Below are 24,985 nucleotides of genomic sequence, written 5' to 3'. Positions count from 1 at the left end.
TGCACTTTAAGGCCTAATATGTACAAACATAATGCAATATGTCTGCCTTGCTCCTATAAAACCAGAGGTTACATCCCAGCATATTTTTATATTTTGTATGTATATGCATAGCTTAGTAAGAAAGTATATTTGTATTTTATTTGTTGTTTTTGTAAGTCATATTTTTTGTTACCTATCATAAATAGTGGCCCGGAATTGAAATATCAAACTGTGTATTTTAACTTGGATCTTGTGCTTTTATGGATGATTTTTTGAAATCCGAATAAAGTCTATTTGAATTGAATATGTCTTTATCTTATTTTCTCTTAGTTGCAGGCTTCACATCATAAATACAATACAATAGGATTTTCCTTCAAAAGAGCAGGTCAAATAAACAATGCTACTTCGGAATTTCAACAAAATAGGTTCAGGTCATCATTAAGCAAAGAATAAATAGATGTGCAAACTACCGCCCCATTTCCCTTCTCCCTTACGGCGCAAAGCTGCTGGAAGCCTATGTAATCAGCTGCTTATCCAATTTTATCGAAACATCAGATTACCTGGAATCCAACCAAGCGGGATTCCGCCAGGCTCACTCCACCGAAGCGGTGATCCTCGCCGTGCAGAACACTCTAAGGACCAACGCCGACAATGGAATTCACCAAGCCCTCGTACTTCTCGATCTATCGGCCGCGTTCGACACGGTGGACCATACTATTCTATTACACCGGGTCGAACAAGCCGGCCTCAGTGGCGCGGCTCTCGCTTGGATTAAGTCCTTTTTGACGGACAGATCCCAGGCTGTAAAGCTGGAGAACTTCACAGCCCCCACACTCCCAACCACCTGCGGTGTCCCACAGGGCTCCTCACTGTCTCCCCTCCTTTTTAATTTATATCTTAAACCCCTTCTGCACTCCCTGAAAAATAGAAAAGTCATTATTTACAACTACGCAGACGATCTGCAGCTGGTATTCCCCCTCAACTCCCCAGATTCCGTCGAGGAATTTCAAAAGACCATGCTGCACATTCAGAGCTGGATGGATCGGAACCATCTTAAGCTGAACCCAGGAAAGACTGAGTTGGTACTCCCTAGCAATAGCACACTCAGCTGGGGCCCCCATTTCTGGCCCTCCTCAATGGGCACTCCCCCATCCCCCTCCCAGTCAGCTAAAAGCCTTGGGGTCACTCTCAGTGCCGACCTCTCACTGAAAACTCAGGCCGGAACAGTGATCTCTTCCTGCTTCTTCCAGCTAAGAAAGATTAAAAAAATCGCCCATCTGCTGACCCATTCTGCTCTCATCCAGGTAGTACTCGCACTGGTTCTCTCGCGATTAGATTTCTCCAACTCTATCTACCTGGGCCTTCCCCTCACCATCGTTAAACGCCTGCAGATTGTTCAAAATCAAGCGGCCAGATTAATATTCAAGAGCAATCGCAGGAAGTCAGCCAAACCTTTGTTGGCCTCCCTCCATTGGCTCCCCATAACCCATCGGATCACCTTCAAGACAGGCTGCATAATTTTCAAGGCTCTCCACGGTAAAAGCCCTAGGTTCATCAATCAACTCATAAACAAACATGAACCGACCCGCGACCTCCGTTCTGCCCATCTGTCCCTCCTCACGGTGCCGACATTTAAAAAGAAACGACTTGGTGGATCCTGCTTCGCACACCCTGCCCCAAAAACTTGGAACTCTCTGCCCTTGTCTATCCGGAATTGTACCAAGCTGACAGAGTTCAGGAGAGCGTTGAAGACCTGGTTATTCAAACAAGCGCATGGTTAGAGCATTATTTCATCTGCCTTTTTACTCACCATCTACTATCTGTTTCCTCAGCGCCATGAAACCTCTGAGTGACCGTGCGCTTAACAAATTCCGTATAAGATAAGATAAGATGTGCAATAAATACAGACGGCAAATAAATACAGTCAGACAATAAATACAGTGCAAGAATAAATTAATGGAAGACAATAAATAAAGCACCTTCAATAAATAAGGTAAAACAATCAATGACAATTACAGTTCAGATCATTTTCATGAGGTCACTTGGTCTTACTTTGCCCATACACAGCTTATGGTCATTTGGATGGCATGGGGGTGTCCCACCTAGATTGGTCAAGGCTGGGGCCTAAGCTGAGGCAGAACAAGGGTAACCTAAAGATCTGGCCCTCCAAACTACACAGCCCTTTATGGGGGTCACTGTACCAGTCTCAGTTCACCCCTGGCACTCCCAGGCTGGTCCTAACACCCCTTTAACCCCTAGGATGGTCTTTTAGGGCTCCACGGGGCCTCAGACGCCCCCTCTACCACTTACTGTCCTTTTCACGATGATCGGCTCCGCTCGGCGCCGTGTCGACGCCGTGAGGCGGCTCTGGATCGATGTCGCTGGGCGGTCTCGACTCGATGTCGCTGGGCGGTCTCGACTCGATGTCGCTGGGCGGCCTCGACTCGATGTCGCTGGGCGGCCTCGGCTCGATGTCGCTGGGCGGCCTCGGCTCGATGTCGCCTTCCGGCGTCGCAGGGACACGGTCTCCCCGCTTCCGGGTGTCTCCGGAGTGCGATCTCCACTCCCGACCTCCGTCGCGCTTCACCTACGTTTCCGGCGACTCCGGTGGGCGGACTTCACTCCCCCGTCGACGCCTCACCTCGACCTCAGGTGACTCCCGACTCGACCTCCGGCGCCTCTCCACGACCTCCGTCGGCGCCCTCACTCGACCTCGGGTGACTCCCGACTCGACCTCCGGCGCCTCTCCACGACCTCCGTCGGCGCCCTCACTCGACCTCGGGTTACTCCTTACTCGACCTCCGGTGACTCTCCACGACCTCCGTCGGCGCCCTCACTCGACCTCTGGCAGCTCCGGGTACGACGTCTGCTTTTTGTCAGCGCCGCTTCTCTACCTCAGGCCCCAGGTCTCCAGGCTTCTCGACGTCAGGACTCCAGGAGGACACCGCTGAACAGGTCAGGAGCTTGCTGTTCTTCCTCTTTAAGGCCTGTTCCAAATGTTCAGTTCCTTAAGATGGTTCTTCTGGTCTTGGTCCCACACAGGGCTTTAGGCTGGGCTTGGTCAGTAGGGACTAGCATCAAGGGTGGGTTTCTGGACCCCACTCCAAGCACTGGTTTCCACCTCTGCTGCCTTACTCCGACCTCCTTCTATCTCTGTCCTCTCTCTTCTCCAGTCAGATGCCAACTGCCAACCTGAGATGGCCTCCCAACATTCTAAACTGCCTCCCACTATCACAGGATTCTAGAATGTTCCAGAAGGTTCTAGTTATGTCCCAGGTGACAATGGGTGGCCACCATTTTGTGTCTCAGGCCCTCAGACAGAAGTTCCAGGGGTAGGGAAACTGGCTCCCTGACCCTGCATCAACACTAAAAAGTCTGGTGGTTCCCAAAAAGGAAGAATTATAACAGGGTTCGAGGCAGAAGTGGGACAAAATAAATAATGATGAGGAGGGACCACCCAAAGGGCTGACAGGTCTAACAGGTAGGAAAAGCACTTGCTGAGGGGGAGCGATGGCGAAGGATCCATGGGCAGACATACTGAGTGAAACTCCCAAAAGACATGGAAGGGAGAGAAGCACTTAGCCTGGAACATCAGCATCCCCCCAATCTCTCCCATGTGAGTTGAGGACTGATTAAGTGAGCACTGGGCTGGCTAGGCAAGATCCAGAAATTCAAGCCGCGCCCCTGTAGGAGTGGATGAGGCGAGGGAGCTTGGTCTAGTGAATTGGTGGCCTATTTGCCTGTGCAAAACCACAGTGACAGGCCTTGAACCAGCGGAGGTCGACTGAGCAGACAATGGCTCAAAAATATTGCAAACATTTGTTTACCCCCTACGGCCTAGTGTAAAAACAATGGGGACCAGGAGGTGCACGGGGCCCGATCTGGAAATAAGAATAAACACACACATATCTGATTACCTTTCCTCTTCTCTCCTGCGCACCCCGAGGTGGCAACAGCGAACTGGCAACTGCGGGGTGTGCTTTCCAGGGTGACAAACTTGCTGGTAGTCATGCAGACAGTTCCTTGATAAGGACAGGACCACTGCCATTGACAGCAGTATATTGTTTCGGCAAGCGAACAATACCATGACAAGCTCTGCTATGATTCAACAAAACTGGGAACTGACCTGAAAATGTAGACTGAAGCTAACTGAGAGCTGAACTGGAACACCATGGTATAGGGTTTTGCGCCCTGGACTCTGTCTCTGGTCTGTCCTGCTAATAGCAGCCCTGATGAAAAAACATTGCACAGAAATGCCGTCATACCTTTGCTGCTCGTGGCCTGGGGCCTAGGAGTGACAGTCTCCCTCTTGTGATCGGACAACAGCTCATGCCAGCCTGGGGAGACTCAAGAATACCTTCAAATAGCACTCGGCATGCTGGCTGCACCACATAGCTGAGAGGATGCAGTTGATACTAGCCTGCAGAACAATCCAGTCTCCCAATGGTTAGAGTACGGGCTACTAAAGCCACCTTGCACACCGGGAAGGCAAGCTGCATTGAATGAAAAGGTGACCTGCCTTCCTGGTCAGAGCTGTGTTTGAATACCTGACAGGTAGGACAACCTGCTCATTCGTTAGTTGGTTAAAATTGCTAATTTGCACATCGTGTTTTTATATGAATTTTAACTGATTCTGTTATTGCACATACTGCCTATTTGCACATACGCTGTTGAAAAAAACTGAATTTTTGCTTGCTGATCACCACTCGCCCTCAGTTGCGCCCACATTTTAATTGTACTGTTGCACCTTTTTACCCTGTGACGCCTATGCTCAGTTCAGCTCCGCGGTAAAAGCGGAAGTGGAACTTTCTCGAGCCAGCGAGGTTAGCATTCTAGTTGTCTTTCACTGCTGCCCATATCTTTCGCGCTGACGCGACCGCGCAGCGCTTGCCTTCCTGGTCAGAGCTGTGTTTGAATGCCTGACAGGTAGGACAACCTGCTCATTCGTTAGTTGGTTAAAATTGCTAATTTGCACATCGTGTTTTTATATGAATTTTAACTGATTCTGTTATTGCACATACTGCCTATTTGCACATACGCTGTTGGAAAAAACTGAATTTTTGCTTGCTGATCACCACTCGCCCTCAGTTGCCCCCACATTTTAATTGTACTGTTGAACCTTTTTACCCTGTGACGCCTGTGCTCGGTTCAGCTCCGCGGTAAAAGCGGAAGTGGAACTTTCTCGAGCCAGCGAGGTTAGCATTCTAGTTGTCTTTCACTGCTGCCCATACCTTTCGCGCTGACGCGACCGCGCAGCAGACGCGTGCAGCTGGCGCGCCAAAGGCGCGCCTAAGGCAAGCCCGTCCGCGCTCGGTCCGGGCTTAGGGCATGTCCTCCTGGTTCTACTACTACAAGTTCAATCAGGTATTCTAGAGACGCTCTCCTCCGGTTAGATCCCAATGGAGGTAATATGTGCTGTCCTAGAATACATCCGGAGACACTTTTAAAAGGAGCCTTTGCTCCATGCGCAAGTTGCTCTGGTAAATTCTCTTTTCTTTTTACTGAAGGTACGAACAGAAGTAAACCTAGGGCCAAAAATAAGAACGTCACAGCACCTATTAAAGCATTGCTTCTCAATGCTAGGTCTCTTATTAAACATAGTGACGAATGTGCATTGTTAAAAGAGGAACTAAGATGACCTTTATCACTGAATCCTGGTCAGATGAAGCTTCTGGCCCTGAACTTGTTAAAGCGCTGCCCCCAGGCTATCTATGTTACACGCAAGATAGACTGGGCAGGTAGGGGGGAGGACTGGTGATAATCTATCACAATTCATTAAAACCCTATTTCTGTCCAGTACTAAATTTGACATGTGACGCTCTGGCAGTGAATGTTAGCATTTCTCCCCATGACACCTTTCATGCCATTCTTCTTTATCGTCCTCCTGGAGCTAGAGGTGCGTTTTTAGATTCAGTAGGATCACTCCTTGAAGAAGGATTGTGCGCAAACTCTTTTACTATCTTAGGAGATTTTAATTTTTATCTGGAGGATGATCTGGATGTAGACAATGCCAAACTCCAGGAAATTTTCGGTGGAGGAGATCTTACTCAATTAGTCTCAGTCCCCACCCACAAGGCCGGCCATACCCTGGATGGTATTTTTTCCAACAATCCTAACATTAAGCTTAGCAAGGTACTACCAATTCCTTGGTCGGACCATGCAGCCGTTTTTTTCGAGATTTCTATTACCAGGCCCCCTAAGCTAACAACTGAATCTTTACCCAAGGTTAACATCGGGGCTTGGAAAAATATTAATAGTGAGAATTTCGAAAAACACTTGAAGTCTACTTTGAAGGTCTGGCCATTATCGGTTGACAAGGCCGCAGTGGCGTATACCGAATGGTTAGCTTTGGCCTGCAACAATGCGGTCTGTACCCCCAGGAGAATGACGCCTTCTGCTCCTTGGTACGATGAGAGCTTAAAACATAAAAAAAATGAATGTAAACGATTAGAACGCCTGTGGAGAAAAGATTACACTCCATCTGCTAAAAGAGTGTATAGAGACTGCCTCCAAAGTTACAAAAAACTGCTCACTGAAACCAAAAAGATATTTTATGGGGAACAAATTAGTAATGCAAAATCCTCCATAAAAGAATTATTTAGTACAGTTTTAAAACTTACAACTCCGACTCTGGCTAAATCTCACGGCGAACCGGAATTCTGCGAACTCCTCACCTCTGCTTTCCAAGAAAAAGTGGGATCAATCTTTTCATCATTTAGTAACATACAGGCAGAAGATATAATAAAGGATACCTGGGACTGTTCAACAGACACGAAGACACTGCCTTTGTTGAATTGTTTTGAGAATATGATTGCCCAAGATACTATTAAGCATTTGCAGGTAATCAAATCTGGTTCTCCTTTAGACCCTTGTCCCGCACAAATAGGCAAACTAGCATCCAACACCATTGGAGCTGCTCTTACCCCTGTCTTTAATAGTATATTTAAATGTGCATTGTTTCCTAATATCTGGAAAAAAGCCTCAATCCTTCCCCTTCTAAAGAAGGCCAACTTGGATCCCAAAGTGCCGAATAACTATAGGCCCATTTCTCGACTTCCACTTCCAGCCAAGTTAATCGAAAGAGAAATGAACAGCCAGCTGAGTGTTTTTATCAAAAACAATGAACTTCTCGATCCCACTCAGTTTGGATTCCGTACAGAACATAGTACGGAGCTTGCACTGATTAAGTCTACGGAGGAAATCAGAGAAACATTGGATCACGGCGGTGCGGCAATTCTGATCATGTTGGACCTTTTGGCGGCCTTCGACACAGTCCACCATGAGGTGCTGTTGGACCGTTTAGGTGGAAAAGGGGTTACAGGCAAGGCACTTGCCCTTTTAAAATCCTTTCTTTTAGATCGAAATCAAACAGTAGACATTGGCACTAACTGCTCTAAGCCTTTTTCTCTGCCCTGTGGGGTTCCCCAGGGCTCGGCGCTCAGTCCCACGCTATTCAATGTATATGTCTCTCTTTTGGCGGCCCTTAATCGTTCCTTTGGTTTTCAATTGACCTCTTATGCCGACGACACTCAAATTGTGCTGTCAATTCAAAAAGGCAAAGAGGCTGAGGCCGGTCGGGACTGTTACAATTGTATGCAATCCATTGCCGGCTGGATGGCAGCAAACTGTCTAAAGCTCAATGCAGGGAAAACTGAGGTGCTTATTTTCGGTAAACCCTCAAATCTCTTGTCATCTAATTGGTGGCCTCAATCCCTGAGCCTACTTCCAGTTCCCACTGAGAAGGCAAAAAATCTGTGAGTTATGATAGACTCCAGATTGTCTTTTGCTGATCACATAAGTAAGGTGGTATCATCCTGCTTTTTTATACTCAGGATTATGAGGAAAATTAAGCGCCTTCTCTCGGATGAACAGTAGTAACGGCACTTGTCATGTCTCGTTTAGACTACTGTAATGCCTTATATATCAATATTCACAAAAGGCAGCTCAATCGACTACAGACGGTACAAAATGCTGCTGCTTGAATTCTTCTCGGCATTCCCAAGTCTGTATCCATAAGGAAGGGACTCTGAGACCTTCACTGGTTACCAATGAGACAGCCGATATATTTCAAGGCCCTTTGCCTTGTTTTCAAAACCCTTGAGGGATGCGGGCCGGCATTTATGAGTAAACACCTTCAATGGTACTCCCCTCCCAGGGTCCTCCGTTCAACCAAAGCAAGACTGGTAAAAGTCCAACGAATTAAAACAGCCAGTTGGGGGGGTAGAAGTTTTTTCTACTGTGCTGCTAAGCTTTGGAACGGCCTCCGCAGCTTAGAGCAGCCTCCGGCCTCATGGAGTTTAGAAGGGGCCTCAAAACTTGGCTTTTCTCCTAATAGTTCCCTTTTAGTTCATGTATTCATCCTCTCAACCAGAAGGCAATGCATTTCAGCACCAGGATACTTAACGGTAGCAGTGTGCTTTATAAGTCTCGTTAACATAACATAACATAACCCCAAAAATACAGGTCTCTAGCACGCAACCAACCAACAAGGAGCGAGATGACTCCAGTTAAGCTGGATCAAATTCTAACCCCCATCAGCGAAACAAGAAAAGCTCTAGAGGTGAAGATACACACAGCGGCCATAGATCTGAACTTCCTAAAAGACGATCAGCACAAATTGAGTGACAAAGGAAACACAAGACCTCACTGGAAAAACTGCTGCTGCGATCCAATGAAATGAAAAAAAAGATGTGAAACTTCATGGATCGGGTAAGATTCCTTAAGTGCTGGGCAGGGCAGAAGACACAGAAGGTCAAGCCAGGTGCCAAAATTTGCACATAGTAGGAATGCCCGAGAATGCAAATGGGTCCACTGGCACCTTATATATTGAAACCTGGTTTCAGAAAGAAGTAGCCCCCTCAGGGGTTGTCACTCCTGTTCGCAGTTGAAAAGGCTGGTACGGTCCCGGCAAGAAGGCCTCCTCCTGGGTCACTGCCAAGACCCATCATCATTAAGATCTACTACAATCACGACTACGATGTCATCCTTCAGAAGGCCAGAGTTAGACGTTCGCTGGTGGTGGAGAATGCCAAAGTACTTGTCTTTCCTTACTTTATGTTAGCAGTGCAACACAAAGAGCCACCTTTTACTTTTTCAAGCCAAATTGAAAATAGTGGACGGCCAGCACATTCACTTCTTTACCGACCAAGGGGATGCCTGATAAGATCGAAATCAATCTCCTGAGGGACCGCTTGCAGGAAGTGATGGGCGCAAGCCCCGAGGACTACTAAGAAATACTAACCATAAGAAATCATCACAATATACACCCTCCTGCGTGCAAGTTCAAGAGGAACTTAAGGCAGCTCTGAAAACAACGAGCGCCATTGGAGGAATAAACAGACTATCATTAGCAAGGAGGAGACTCCTCAGGGTCAGACCTCAGTGATGACTTCATCCTGTTCCCACTAGTAACTCTGCAAACAGTGAAGGAACCATTATCCAGCTAAGCCATCGTGCCACTCTGCCCCCGGACTTCATGCCCGCTTGAAGTAAATACCGCAGAGACACTGCCTCGACCACCCTTAGAAAAGCGGTTGGTTTACGGACATACCGTTCATACCTGAAGTGTCCAATTTCAAAGCATGTTGCCCCGCGTTGCTTTGACTCTTTACTCCTGCCATTTCCCTTTCAGATTCGGCCTATTGCCCCATTACGGGGTGTGCTGTGTCTTGATTCTGTGGGCTTGCACCAGGTTCCACACATACGGTTCTTACCCTCCAGGATCTGCTCTGGTAATTATATTACATATATGACGGCTCATTGCGGTTTTCACCATACTTATGTCCAAACCAGATACACCACATGCCTCCTTACTCTGTTCATTTATTCTCTAGCATCTACATATTCGTTCGATGCTCCGCTGAACTTGAATCACTCTGGGTCATTCCTCTCTTAGTTAGGTAATTTCTACTTACTCAATCGTTATACCTCTGCCATCTCGTCCCCTCTTCCTAGGACCGCAAAATTATTTATCTGTTCCTCCTTTCTTTTCCCTCAGAGCACTACCCTAAACTTTATGGCCATTGTCCTGATGATGACCTGCAATCATTCAGGTTGAAACGCCGTCGACTACCCAGCCTAGAACTCAGGCGCTGTTGTGGTCACTCTATTTATCTGAATACCTTGTAAAAACACTGTATATAACGTGCAATTTTGACCACTTTAACTTTATTGTAATTTTTCGCCGTTCACGCTGTACTTCACACCCCTGTGTCACTGCGACGCCCTACTCTCTCACTTACACGCCCAGTGCTTACCCTGTGTGTTATGGTCATTATGTATTTATGTACTGTAGTGCTTCTTAACTACTTATGAAATTATAGTTTATTTTCACTTACCCTACCATTACGTTGTGGTCGCCCTCTCCTTTTTTTCCCTCCCCAATTGTGATTGACATCACTGTTCTGAGTTGTCTTGTTTTTAAATATTGTCCAGTTGAGACATTGTTTTTTGCTATATAATTCCGTCTGAGGTTGGCCCACCTGCAGCAACAAACGACACTAGGAGGCCTAGTGCTGCAATGGGCACTGCAAACATTCTAATACTTAGGAATCCACGTATACCAAACAGAAGCTGAATTACTAGAGGGAGGTTTTGGAAGAGACATCGGATCCTTGTGGTGGTCCCAGGTTGCTCCCCCTCTCGCTGGCAGGTCACATTGCAGTTGCAAAAATAGTACTGCTCCCACGGCTATTTGATTATTTTGCAAATCTGCCATTACTGACTCCAACAGCCCTTTTCCAATAGCTAGATTCACTGTTAGTTGAGTTGATATAGGGAAAAGGTGGATGGGGGTGAGATTGGCCAACCTAAAGTTTACCACTGACATCGGGGTCAAGGAAGGCCTTGATTTTCGAGGATTTGCTACAACAACTCAGTTCCGGTGGTAAGCATAATGGCGAGCTGGCAACTATCCCGATGAAATAGGACTTTCAAAAGAACAGATCCAAAGAGAAGGCCTGCATAAAATACTTTTCCAGGGCTCTATATCCCTGAGAAACGTACCTCTTCTTCAGACAGCACATGAAAGCCTGAAGCAAACTCTGTCCAAGCCCAGTGGCTCTATATGCACCAGCGACACCACCACAGGGCTTAGTGACTGAACGGTAAGCACTCGACCCCAGAGCTGACTCTTTGGGAGGAGGTAGGGCTTACTACTGTGGAAGACTTCTTCATGAACAGCACGATCCAGACCTTCCAGACACTCATAGTAGCATATGGCGAGTGGGAAAACAATTTTTACTATTTTATACCTTTTTATTATTCTGCAGGATCCCGCACACACTTAAAAAAAAAAAAAAGAAGAATATTGAGGATACTGAACCAGCAAACACATGCTATAATACAAACACTATACACAATAGGGCATTGCCGCTGGTTATTTATGTAGCTCTATAAAGCTATACAACAAAATGCAGTGATATCCCTCCTCCCACTTAATGGTAAATGGGAGGCAGATTTGGGTAGAGTGAATAACGACAACGAGTGGCGGGGTGTATTGGAATGGTCTCCTTAAATGCCAGCTTTAGGTTTATACATCATAACATGCTGCTTAAAGCATATCTCACATCATGCAAGCCCAATAACATTTACCCAACAGCCTTGGCGGATGGCACCAATGTCACTCTGAGGTAGATGAAATACTTCATATGAGATGGGACTGTACTACCCTGAAACACTTCTGGACTGACTGAAGTCCTGCAGATAATTTCCCCCCAAAAAGACAACAAATCAAGCTTAGAGTACTCGGAGTGCTGCTTACTGGGCATGTACTCCAGACCTAAGAAGGCTAGAGTAACAACGAGTTTTACTGATCTGGCTAGGCAACTGACCAAGCAAGCGATAACCATGTATTGGAAATTCTCACTTCCCCAGTGGAATACTGAGCAGAAGCACATAGTAAGGCACTCAAAATGGTGGAAAAGCGAGCGCTGAGCTCCCATAGCGACTCACTGAGAAAAAGTTATTAAGGTTGATAAAGAGCCTGCGAAAGATTACTGACGACCATTATCCCTCACCCCCATACGAATGATTCAATATTATTAAAAGCATTTTACCAGGGGCTATGGCTTAACATTAGATCCCCCCTAACAGAGATGTTTCCCACACTCCTGAGCTGATAACCCCACCCAGAATCCTGCCAATCGCTGGCACTTTATCCCACTCTATTCTGAATGTTGCTATAACTCCAAATACTAGAGCTGCGCATGAGATATTTATTACTTTAAGCTCCGCATAGCAGAGGTAATATTAGGCCCCTTATAGATAACTAGGACCCTGACGGGAGTTCTCCAAGACAGAAGGGTGGCAGGTGGGTTGAGATCAGCTAATGAAGTTAAAGACATAAGATACATTTTGTATTAGTAATAAGTGCTTTTTTAGAGCTGTCAGCGTGTGATTTGGTCTTTCCCCAAACGTTTTGCCTTCGCCCCTCCTACTTGCAGAAATTCGTTTTTGTTGGCTTTAGGACTCTGCAATTTACCACTGCTAACCAGTGCTAAAGCGCTCGTGTTCACTCCTTCAAACATGGTAAAAGTGGCTTGCACCCAATTTGCATATTTAATGTACTCATAAGTCCCTAGTAAAGGGGTACCACAGGTACCCAGGGCCTGTAAATTAAATGCTACTACTGGGCCTCCAGCGCTTATTTTGCCACCTGCTGAAGTAGCCCTTTAAAATATGTCTAAAGCTTGCCATTGCAGCCCGTGTGCAGATTTAAATTGAAAATTCGACTTGCCAAATAAACCTTTTGCCAGGCCAAACCTTCCTTTTCAATACATATAAGTCACCCCTAAGGTAGGGCCAGAACAGTCCACAGGGCAGGGTGCATTGTAGACATGTACTTTTAAGCTTTACATGCCCTGGTAGTGAAAACCTCTGGTGTCAAATTATTTATTACATTTTATTCTATTTGCTTAAATTGGAGTGGGATTTTTCATGTATTGTGTTTTCGCTTTATTACTGTTTGTGTGCTGCATAAATACTTAACACATTGGCTGTAAGTTAAGCCTGACTGCTTTTATATCAAGACACCAGAGGGTAAGCAGGGGTTAATTTTGTGATTTCTGTGGTTCACCCTGACGAGGATTGTTGTTGCTGCTTGCGAAGGGTATACACCCCCTCATTTAAAAACCCAATTTCTTACACAGTTGAAATATTAATGATAGATGACTGTGTTGCCAATTTGTCAAAGGATGTACAAGTACGAGCAAAAATCTAAGGAACTTAAATAATTAGAGGATGAAATGTGATCGATAGATGACAAATAGTTGTAACCTCTGTATTAGATTGTCTAAATATGAAAATGTAAATACAAATGATAAAACAAATGTATATATATATAATTTTGTAGCCACTATTTTAGTAACACAAATGCAGAAGAAGAGCTAGACGTCATTTATTGAATCGTTTTTCGGGAATGTCAGTTGACAACACATGTTTGCTCTGATTTCTAAAAAAAAAGCCATCAATAACATTTACCTCGCTTTCTTTTTCAGGATGCTTTTCCACCCACATTCGTGGCACATAACTCTCAGTCAAATAGATAAATAAGTGGAATCCATAGCTGCCCCAGGTACTGTTATCTTTTGTGCTTACTACAGCTTTGCAGTCTGTTTTCTAGAAATCAAAAAGAGTAACGTATTAACCTCTGTAAAAACGAAACGAGTTTCTAAAATAAGGGAGTATACAACCGTGAGATAGTGCAGTTGATCGCCACACAAACACACACATACATACATACCTGTTAAAACAGAATGGAGGCAGAATGTTCTTTCCACAAAGACTAGTGGAAACAGGCAGAGACACCAATAAGCAACTGTTCTGGAATCAAATAGTGCTTTGTGTGATAATGGGGAGTATTAGCATTTCATTTCTAGCATTCAACATAATATAGAAATAAAAGGAAGAGAGAAAAGTGGGCGTTTAAAATTGTCAAATTATCTTGAGTGAATTCCATTGCTTAGCCCTGCTTTTATTGTGAGGGAAACAAACCACTTTCTTAAATGTTAAAGATATAATGATCCAGATCAAAATAAGTTGCAACCCGCTGTGACAACAAAACGGGGAAAAGAGCATGAGCACTGGCAATTGGTTTGGCGTTTTTCTTCCATTAAAAGGCGTTGGTGTGTTAAGGGTGCACGATGAACACGACCTTTTGCGATTCCATTTGGAGACTAGGAGCATCGGTAGTGCATTCCCTCTTCTCAAACAAATAAAGCTTGTGACATGCTGTGCGCCTGTCTCTTTGAAGCTCTGTTTCTGTAGTGTGACACCAGACACGAACATAACTCTGGACGAACAGACACAGCGGCAGGGAAATAATAAGGAAAGCGGCAGGTGGCTGAGTAATGTATACAGTGTGTGTCCATGCCTGTCACCAGTGCCGCCATTTATTAGGTCGAGCTTAGGCAGTACTTGCGCTGTCTGCAAGACATGTGGTAATCAGTCTATGGGCTTTAAGCACGCCTATGTGTTGCCATACATGCTCGTCTTAAATGCTTTCTTTTTATTGGTGCATTTTTCTAAATGTCCCTCTTTTCAGTGCTTAGTTCCCTTTCTGGCGATTTCACTAAGAGGACATTTTTGTTGGCTATCATACTGCGTTGAATGAAGTGCCTTCACACTTCCTCCTGTTATAGTGTGTGATGTCCCCTCCTCCCGTTGGGCATCTTGGCATTGTAGGCTTTCTTAGTTTGTGTTGTTTTAGTTGTCCATAGCTGGCGCTAAAAACGTGCATTTGAGTATATTTTACTTACCTGTGCCAAGTTCTATTTGGTTCTAAAAATAAAACCTAAGTATACCTTTTTATACTTACCTAATTGGTCTGGATTCAGTCTCGGAGTGTGTACTATTAGTCTTGAGTAAGGGAATACAATAAATGCTTAACACACCCTCTGGATAAGCCTAACTGCTCGCCCACATTACCACATAGAGAACTGTTGGTACTTACCTAATTTAGCCTTTGCTATACCTCTGGGGATTGCCTGGACTCTGAGCACACTATGCCTTACTTTGGTAAAGTATATACATAGCCAGCTTCCTACAGCCACACCGTAAGGTGTGCAAAAATTAACTTCTTCAATCCAGTAAAAAGCCAAAACCAGTTTTCCATCTTGGCCTGTCATTTATGGGGTGATACTTGAGTGGGGGTGACTTATACACAGCTCACTTTAAGACCCACGCTGACTTGATATGAGGTGTCAGGTGCTGCAAACATATCACGCTCTGGTACTACTGGGCTCGATTAATTAGTTAGGAAACGTTTTCAGTAAAAAACAAAGAACTAACAGTTGCATATGAAATTCAAGAGGAAGAAAGATGGCGGCTGCCTGAGGCCGTAGTAGCGAACCTGCCACTAAGCACCGTGAAAATGGATTTGGAATAACGGTGAGGAAGGAAAAGGATAAAAAAAGGCATATACATACCGGATGTCCCTGGACGCCGTGGTCTTCTGTGCCATCGCCGACTCCCGATCAGGAAGCTGCCCGCGGGTTGTGCTGTTGCGGGAGTGTTGCGTGGTGCTCGATCAATTGACGAGGCTGATTCTCTCCTCTACAGACTGCCTGTGCTGCTGAGTAAGAGCGTCCGCACTCATGGGGCCTAAGGTTGCCAGGGCTACAAGGGGGAAGCCTGCTGTACCCCCGACTGTGGACCCAGCAGGTGGTAAAGGAAAACAAGGCTAGAAACGAACGCCTCTCTCACTGAAGCCAGCGCTGGAGAATGAGCTGGCAACAGGGAAGGAAGGAGGCAGGGTCTCCTCAGGACGACGCCTCCCAGGGACTACAGTGTTGGAGCTGCTGTGTGCTCCAAGTAGGAAACAAGCTGTGGCTGCTGCAGCGGAGGCAGAGGTAACAGGTCTCTCCCAAGGATTGGTTCGAGGGAGTGGACCAGCGGCTGCAGAAGATACTGTTCTTCATACAAGTATGGTGGAAGAGCTACACTTGGGGACCCAGAGTGTAAGTACTTCAAATGAGGGGAAGGTATTGAAACTTACCATTGCTATATTATGACAGCAGGTGGAACAAGGTCAGGTCACATCCTTAAATCAGGATAAGAAGAAGGAGGGAGCATAGCAGGCAGATGGCGGAGAGCCAAGGGGACATACAACGGGCAAAAGCCCCCTAGCTTCTAGATCGGCTCACCGAGTGGAAACTTTGCTCCAACTTCAAGATCATATGCTAATCTTGAGGCTGAAATAGATCCTAGTGATTGGTTTTTTCTCTCCCTGATGGCCCAGAGTGGTTGGCTGATGGCTCTGGATCCTCTATTGTGTCAAGTGAACATGACAGTGACACAGATGCAGCCGGGGGTCCCCTCTTTATGACTGCACAGCGGACCGGGGTAAAGAAAGTGAGGGCGCTAGCCTGAAATGGGATTATTCCTTGACTGACTATAAATACGGGCCAAACTACAACACCTCAGGATGTTCTAGGCTCTCACCCTCCAACATTAGAAACCGTACTCCATACGATCATGCAGCACTGGGAGTAGACCCGGGCAGATGATCGTAAAGCCCAGAACGCAGCGCGGAAAGTACAAGGTGCAGTGAGAAAATTGACCAAAACCTGCACTACTATAGGGGAGCGCATGACAGAACTGGAAACCAGAATCAGCAATGTTGAGACGGAGGTGGCAGACAAACCTACGCAATTCAAAGAACAAGAGAAGCAGATCACGGATATTCAATGGAAGGTGGAGGATAGTGAAAATTGCCAGCGGCGTAATAACCTGAGGGTCCTGGGAATTCCAGAAGGGAAGGAGGGGACGGATATTAGGGGCTATTTATGTTAGATCTCTTTCGGCAAGCATTCCTGGAGCTCTCGGACTGGAGCTGGCAGCAAGAGGTCCAGCAAGTCCATAGGACACCTTTTACTTTGAGACAACCTGTCAGGGAAGGGGCCAAGCCAAGGGCCGTCCAAATCTTTTTCGGGAACTTTCATTTAAGGCAAGCGATATTTGAAAAAGCAAGATCTGAGGCTAGGAGAAATGTAGGGGATGTCTCATTTTTTGTCAGACCGGACTTTTGCCATGCCACCGTCGAGAGAAGATGGCGACTCCAGCAGTTAATCAAACCCTTCCAGGATAAGGATGCCAATGAATTTTTGAACAATCCGGCATCTTTAAAAGTGGTTTGGCAAGGCGTAACAAGGTTTTAAGTCAGAGATAAAAGCCAAAGAGTTTCTGATAGGGCTGAAGGCAAAACATCCTAATAGCTTGGGCTAAAATCTAAGAGAAATCAGGAAAGTTCAGGATAGGCTCTTGATATCTGGGTAGCTTTACCTGTAGTCAGATTGGGGAATGTTTTCTGCCATTTATGTGTCTATTTTGTATTCTTTTTTTTCCTTTACCATATTATAATATTATAGTATAAACAATAGTTCACGGTGTTGGCAATTCGCTCCTCATCTCCTAACAGACCGATGTACGGTCTGGATTCTTTCCGAAGAGAGGGGGAGGGTAGGCGGCCTTGGGGACGGGGGTGAAAGGGAGGGGCCAGGGTGGGTGGGGGAGAGGGGAGGTAGGGGGGCGGGAGGGCAAGGGCTTTCTTTGGGTGAGAGCACTTGGAGAAGGAGGACAAATTTGGGGCAAAAAACTCAGAGTGGAAACTAGGAAGGTATCAAAGCAGGATTGTAAATTAACAAGGGCAACTACAGAAAATGCAATGAATTGTTCCCTCCAGGATTGGGTGGAAAGGCTGGGAGCTAAAATTAGGAAGGCTAATTCATTAAGACCAAATGGGTAAGATCACTATCTGTTCCGTGAATGTTGGGGGCCTAGTGGATAGGAGCAAGCGTTCTAGGGTCATGGAGATAATAAGATCTATCGCCACGCATGTTGTTTGTCTCCAAGAGATGCATATTTCATGGGATAATAGGGGTTTAATCATGGTAAAGGGGTACTCTTTATTGGCCTGTTCTTCTCAAAGCTCCAACATTAGAGGGGTGGCTATTTTAGTCAAGAATAAAATAGGATCAGCTAAACGAAGACTGGTTGATGCCAGGGGAAGATGGGCCTTGGTAGAACTAGAATCGGGTATAATGATAGTTACGCTTTACGTTTCAAATCAGGATGAGCCAGTGATACTAGTGGAGTTAGAATTGGAGCTTGCATCTTGGTCCACCCTCCTGATCATGTGTGGGGATTTTAATATCCACTTAGGAGTTGGGAGGACTGGGTCAAACAGATATCAAGGACAGAAGCCCAAAGTCTATAGAGCCATATTATCACTTATGAAAAGTCATGGATTAATAGACGTATGGGACTCTAAGTTTCCTCAGGACCCTGGATACACCTATTTTTCATGCCCTCATCGAAAATATGTCCGGTTGGATTATTTTTTTAATCTCAAATCCGATTTTGGGTGGGAGCAGGGATAGAGATATTGCCGAAAATAATGACGGGTCATAATCCTTTGATCTTAGAGATAAAGATTCAGCAAAGGCAATCGCAACAGCACCAATGGACATTTGATCGGACGTTGTTGGTAGATCAGGAATTCATTGGACACTTTAAAAAGTGGATAATATAATTATTTAATATAAATAGATATAGTACCTTGCGCAATATGGTTTGGGATGCGTTCAAGGCTGGGCTGAGAGAGGAGGTGGTTAGCTTTGTCTCACACGAAAAACAACTACAGGAGCTGAAGAGCAAGCAGCTGTGAGCCAGGTTTTAGGATTTAGAAAGGGAACACCTTGCTAAGATATTGCGGGGGACGTGGTTACATCGCAGCTAGGTATTACAGTAAGCAAAGCGGAGATAGGCGCCTATTACTCCCAGAAAGCAGCAGCAGAGTATCAGATTCACAGGGCTGAGAGTCATGAGTTTAGGGAGAAAGTAGGGAGACATCTCGCTCTAAAGACAAGACAAAAATCAGCGAAGAGCCCGATATCTTCTATAATAGGCGGGGGGGCCACATACACAGATCCGGCAGATATAATACAGCGTTTCATAAATTCTATCGAGATCTACACACTGAGGAGGAACAGGGCCCCCAGGGAAGTCCACAGGCGAGGTCTCAAAATGATGAGGGTAGGAGACTGGGTGGGGTTGAGAGGGACAAATTGGAGGCAGAATTGGTATTGGATGAGGTGCAAATGGCAATACAGCAATTGGCTTCGGGAAAGGCAACGGGCCCCGATAAGATACCGGTGGAATTTTATAAAATCTTTCAAGTAGAGCTAGATCCCTTGCTGCAGGATTTATTATTGGGGGTCCAATACTCTGGAAGCCCACTGGAGTCTTGGAGGGGCACTAATATTGTTATCTTCCCAAAGAAAGATAAGCCACCTGACATCCCCACTTCATATAGACCCATCTCTATAATTAATACGGATGCAAAAATCTATTCCAAAATCTTTGCAATTTGCCTTCGGAGGGTCATAGCCAGTCTTGTATTGCCCTGGCAGCATGGCTTCTTCCCCGGCAGAGATACAACAGATCATATAAGAAGAGCCGTGGCTATGTTTTAAATTACCAAGGAAACCAACGGGAAACTGGCTATGATCCTCCAGGGCGCGGAAAAGGCGTTTAATTGGGTGGCATGGAAATATCTATGGGGATCTTTGGCCGCCAAGGGATTCGGCCCACGGGCCATTACATCAATCAAAGCAATGTATAAGGCACCAAATGCAGCTCCAGTTGATGGGCAAATAATCTGATATCATAAGAGTGGCAAGGGGAACAAGGCATGGGTGCCCAAGTTCCCCAATCTTATTTGCTTTATATATGGATCCGTTCATTCAACAGATCATAGAAAATTAGTCCATCATCCCGGCCGTAACCCAGGGGTTTGAAACTAAAGTGCTAGCTTACGCAGACGATATTGCGGTATTAATATCGAACCCGGATATGGCAATGAAGGAAATAGAAGCCATGGCTATCATATATGGTAGAGACTCTGGGTATTTACTGATTAAGTCTAAGACCCAAATAATATGCACTTAAAAAATATCATCTTTCAGGATAACCGGCGAGTACCCACGGCCACTTACTTGGGGGTCAGGATCAATTCGGATATAGATCGGATTGCACAAATTTACTTTGATCCAATGATCAATAAAATAGCATCAGACCTCAGGCGAATGAACTCATTAAATCTGACTATCATAGGGAGAATCAATGTCCTCAAGATGGTAATGCTTCCCAAGATATTATATTTATTTAGGACACTTCCAGTGGAAATTGAAGGGTCAATAATTAAAGCGCTAGACCCTATTTTTAGCAAGTTTATTTGGCTATATGGTAAGATTAGGAGGTCTCTGAAATTTCTTACTCTGCCGCAAAAACGGGGTGGCTGGGCCGCTCATAATCTTACGTTTTACCATTGGGCAGCGTTACTGTAATATAGGAGTATACTACTCTTAGAAAAGGATGGCAGAGATAGAGCTGTAGGGGTTGAGAGTCTACCAACACTTTATGAGTTGGCATTGGGAAATGGTTAGCGCTGTTGCTTCGTCAGCTCGAATCCAGCTATTTTAAAAAGGCACGATTCAAAATTATTAGGAACGCCTGGAAAACTTGGAGAAATATTCAAAAACACTTGAGTATTGAAAAATTTACAAGGTATACACCCATTTGATGATCGTCCTTTTTGCCCCTGTCATTTTATGATGCTATTGGCAAGCAATGGGAACAATTTGGCTTGAGGATAGTGGGAGATATTCAGGCAGTAGATAAACCAAAACTCTTCACCGACCTATAGATAGAGTATGGAAGCCCCGACAGGCATTATTTTAAGTATTTACAAATTAAGGGATTTTTGGGGAAACTGTGGCAGGTGATTTCAATGGCAAAGATCCCACTGTTTGAGATCCTGGGGGGATCTGGTTATAAAATGAAACACTTTTATGGTATTATGATGGCGGAAGCCCCTGATGACATGAGGAAAACGGAGATGAAATGGGCCAGCCAACTAGAGAATGAGGATATAGATATAGACATGTCATTGGTGCTGGCCAAAAGAACGCTTCTATCAGCCAACCAAAAGGCCCAACATTTTAAGACAATTATTAATCTATATTATACCCCAGCTAAATTATTCAATTGGGGAAAAAGGGAGGATGATAAATGCCCCAGGAGTGGGGTTGGACTGGCTGAGGTGATACACATGTTTTACGGTTGCCTCAAGTTAGATCTGTTAAAAAGGGAATTAGATAAAATTCTGGGAGAAGACCTTAGGTAGAAGTGTTGGCCTAACTCCCTCGCTTATGATGGTGGGGCATGACAACAGTAGGCCAGATCGGTTTTGTATTTATTTCAGTCACGATTATCAGGCTTATAACACCAACTAGATGCCTGGGTTCCATGAGTGGCTGGCCCGCTTAATCGCCATTTATAAACTGGAACAAGCACTGTATGAGTCTAAGGGTCGTCAGGCTAAATGGTGGGGGAAGAAACTCTGGTCTCCAATAACGAAATGGTTGGTCGGGGTAGGATAAATGTATTAAGAATAATAGAAATTGGGCTATAATGAAATTATGTATGTATATCTGATCTGTTATTATGGGATTTTTTTTATTTTAAAGTAGGAAATGAATTATGATATCATTGAAAGTAATTGATATTGTATTATGAATAAGCAATGGTTGTAAATATTTGTGTAATACCTCCCTGAGATTAATAAATAAAACATTTTTTTTTCAAAGAATGTACTCCTGACACACAACCTTTTGTTTCACAGGCAGTTCATAAATCAGCAATATGTGTGTGTATGATTTAAGGTCAAATGCTAAAAGTGCATTATTCTAAATCTAAACCATATGTGGTGTTCGCTAGTATAAGCAGCCAGGCGTATGCAAGTTGGAAGTGACTTTAGAAGTTTTGCTATCTTCTTGACATGTCTTTATTGATCCGATTTGACTACCGTCCTTGGTTTTAAAATTGACTGCAGCATTTTATGTTACAACACCTGCATTTTGGGTCCAGAATATCAGAAAATTGCTACAGAACCCACAGGTCCAGTTGCCTTTGTATCCCAGGAAGTTATTGCACTTCTATGGAATACCAGTAGGCTAAGCCTTTTTACCATTTGGCAATGAGTCTGCTAAGTATGCACCTGGGTTGAACCGGTGTTTGAGTCGGTCATCGCTGCTACTTTACAAACCTGCATTTGTCTGTCAGATTTAGAGCCTGAATTGCCTTTCGAGTGAACTCCCTCACTCTGGTGTACCAGCTTGTGCAAACTGACACCAGTGGAAGCGGTCATCGGAGGGCAACTGTGTGATCCCAAAGCTGATTAGCTTTTATCGTTTTTTAATGCGAGTGTTTGTAATCATTGGTTTCCCAATGTTGTAAATCAACATACTGCAGATTTAATTAAGGTAGGCACAGATTTGTCAGTTTTTTGCTAGGCGAAGAGGAGTGCATTTTATTCTGCTATGTGTGCAGTGAAAACGCCTAAGCTCTTTAGATGTCAGTTTCTGATTTTGAATTCTGAACCCTAAAACTTCCCTTGTACTGTTGCACAATTCATAGAATACCACTGTTTCGTCGCTGGCTGTCTTGAAACATCAGGTACAGATGTGATTTCAGGCATTACCTAATGCTCTTGTTTTAACATAGTGTACACCAGTACTGGCCTGACTTGCTGCCTTCTGCACCAAGTGAACTTATAATGCACCTAAATCTGAAACGCTACCATTAGTTGCACCTTCCAAGGATGGTATTGGTGTTACTATAATTACTTTACTTGGGCCATAGCTTGCATTTGAATAATTGCAGCTTGTACTGCAGTGAGTATTTAGAGCATACATGAGATTTGTATGCTATAGGTACAGTTTACCCTTCACTGGAAACTAGATATGTGTATCTGTGATTGGCTGGGAACTATTCTGACTATAGTACTGAGCGTGTTATTTCATATTTGTAAATGTGCTGTTATGTTATGTGGATTTGTAGAGTGCACTTATCACCCGAGGGGTATCCAGGCGCTGTTGTAAGTATGTCTCTCTATAAGTCTCTTGGAACATGTTGCTGCTTCCAATCATTTGTGGCAAATGTAAGTATGATCATCTGATATAACAGTCTAATGCCACATATTGCAGCAAATACATTCCACCAAAATTCAGGACCATTTATGCCTACAATTCCCTGGGGGAAATAAATGGGAGATTAAAACATCCCACATTTTTTACGTACTCAGGTACACGTCTTTTTCCTTCTCTAGGTAATTTGGATGCTAAAAATATTGCATTTTAAATATCTATTTTGGATTTCCTAAAATTTACTTGATCACCCTGTGCCTTTAAAAAAAGTTCCCTTGTGTACTATAACTGCTACTTTGATGCCTTACGAACATCCATGTGCTAAATTAAGGTCGTAGTCCGAGGTCAACCGATAGGATCGCAATGATGCTGTCACATGTCGGTCTTCCAGCCAGATACATTTAGTCAGTAGGGCACACTGTGTATTTATGTGTATATATATATATATATATATATATATTCACTTAAAAAACCATAGGTTTCACACAAGTTATAGTTAGCTGTACATTTCACTCGTAAAAAACCAATGAAATTCCACGTTATAGTTAGATCAGGTAACTATAACTTGCGCGACCGCAATGCACTGCTGATGACGTCACATATTACATCACTTATGACATGGTCAGTGACATCACTCATGACATCAATGATGACATCTGAAATGACACATTGTGCATTGCGGCCGCGCAAGTTATAGTTACCTGATCTAACTATAACGTGGAATTTCATTGGTTTTTTACGAGTGAAATGTACAGCTAACTATAACTTGTGTGAAACCTATGGTTTTTTAAGTGAATTTGCAAGGTTTTTTAAATGCTAATTCCTAACTATAACGTGTGTGAAACCTATGTTTTTTTCAGTGAATTTGTACGTTTTTTTAAATGCTAAGTTATGTATTTATTTATTAAAGCAAGAAAGCACGTCAACAAATCTGTTTCTGCTTTCCTCCGTGACTATGGTATGGGTGCCATTTACCACAACAACTTGCGTTATGACATGCAAGACATTTATAGAGGAGATGGTGTGCGCTTCAATGATGAAGGGAACAGAGTCTTCCTCTTGAACCTTAGACTCTGCATCGGTACTTACTTGTAGGTACCACTAAAAAAATGACTTCATAAACACAACAGCTCTTTTTAGAGCTCCCTAATTTCTAAACTCTTAAATCTGCTTTTCATTTATTTATTTTTATTTTTTTTACCGTACGCTTACCGTAAGCTTACCGTACGCGTACCCCGTGATTTTTTTTAAAATCAATAAATGTTTTTTTTGTACTTTTCTGTCCTTCTTTGACCCCCTTACAAATGTTAGGGGGTCTGTAACTCTCCTCTTTGCCCCCTTTCCTTGTTTTCACTCTTTTTTTTCAGAGTGAAATACACAAAATGGCGGCCGCCGCTTCCTGGTTTCGGCCGATTCGAATGTTTACTAAGATCTAAGAGCCAATCAGAATCGCGCTCGCGCACGCCACCGTACGCTTACCGTAAGCGTACGGTAAGCATACCGTAAGCGGGCTCAGATATATATATTGATTTAAAGGCTATTTTCTCGGAATCTACTGAACAGATTTACACCAAACCTACAAAAGGCACTTCCTTGACATAGGGACTACCTCTCTGCCAAATTTCTAGTAATTCTGTTCAGCCGTTCGGGCTGTAGCTCTGTCTAAAGGTCCTATGGAAAAATGCATGGGAAAAATGCGTTTTGGGACCCCCCTTTTATCTCAGCCCCCGCTTGACGAATCCCCCCGAGACTTTCAGGGTAGGAGCGGAGCGTAGCGCCCCACCTATTTTGAGAAATTCGCGAGGATTCATCGACCGGCGCCAAAGTTATTCAAAATAGAATGTTGGGGATTTCCTATGGAAAAGGGGTCCTAACTATAACTACCAACTGGCGACCGCCAGTAGGTAATATATATATATATATATATAGTACTCCAGCTCAGCGCTGCATCCGTCTCCAACGTTGACGCAGGGAGCCTCACAGGGCTGTGCGAAGACGCAACAGGAGGGCCTGACGTCTGG

General features: G+C 44.5%; 1 protein-coding gene across 8 annotated transcripts in view; it reads right to left on the bottom strand.

Moving 5' to 3' along the window:
* The window catches only part of PARP4 (poly(ADP-ribose) polymerase family member 4), a 2,159,601-nt gene that overhangs the window by 1,237,530 nt on the left and 897,086 nt on the right, over nucleotides 1–24,985 (bottom strand). For all 8 annotated transcript variants that reach the window (XM_085621544.1, XM_085621545.1, XM_085621546.1 and 5 more), the window contains exon 22: nucleotides 13,459–13,596. In XM_085621544.1, coding sequence (XP_085477670.1) covers nucleotides 13,459–13,596 — 138 coding nt within the window. The remainder of the gene's footprint in view (nucleotides 1–13,458; nucleotides 13,597–24,985) is intronic.

The sequence above is a fragment of the Triturus cristatus genome, chromosome 8, assembly GCF_964204655.1.
Source record: "Triturus cristatus chromosome 8, aTriCri1.1, whole genome shotgun sequence".
Lineage (NCBI taxonomy): Eukaryota > Metazoa > Chordata > Amphibia > Caudata > Salamandridae > Triturus > Triturus cristatus.
This window is presented reverse-complemented; position numbering and strand designations above follow the sequence as displayed.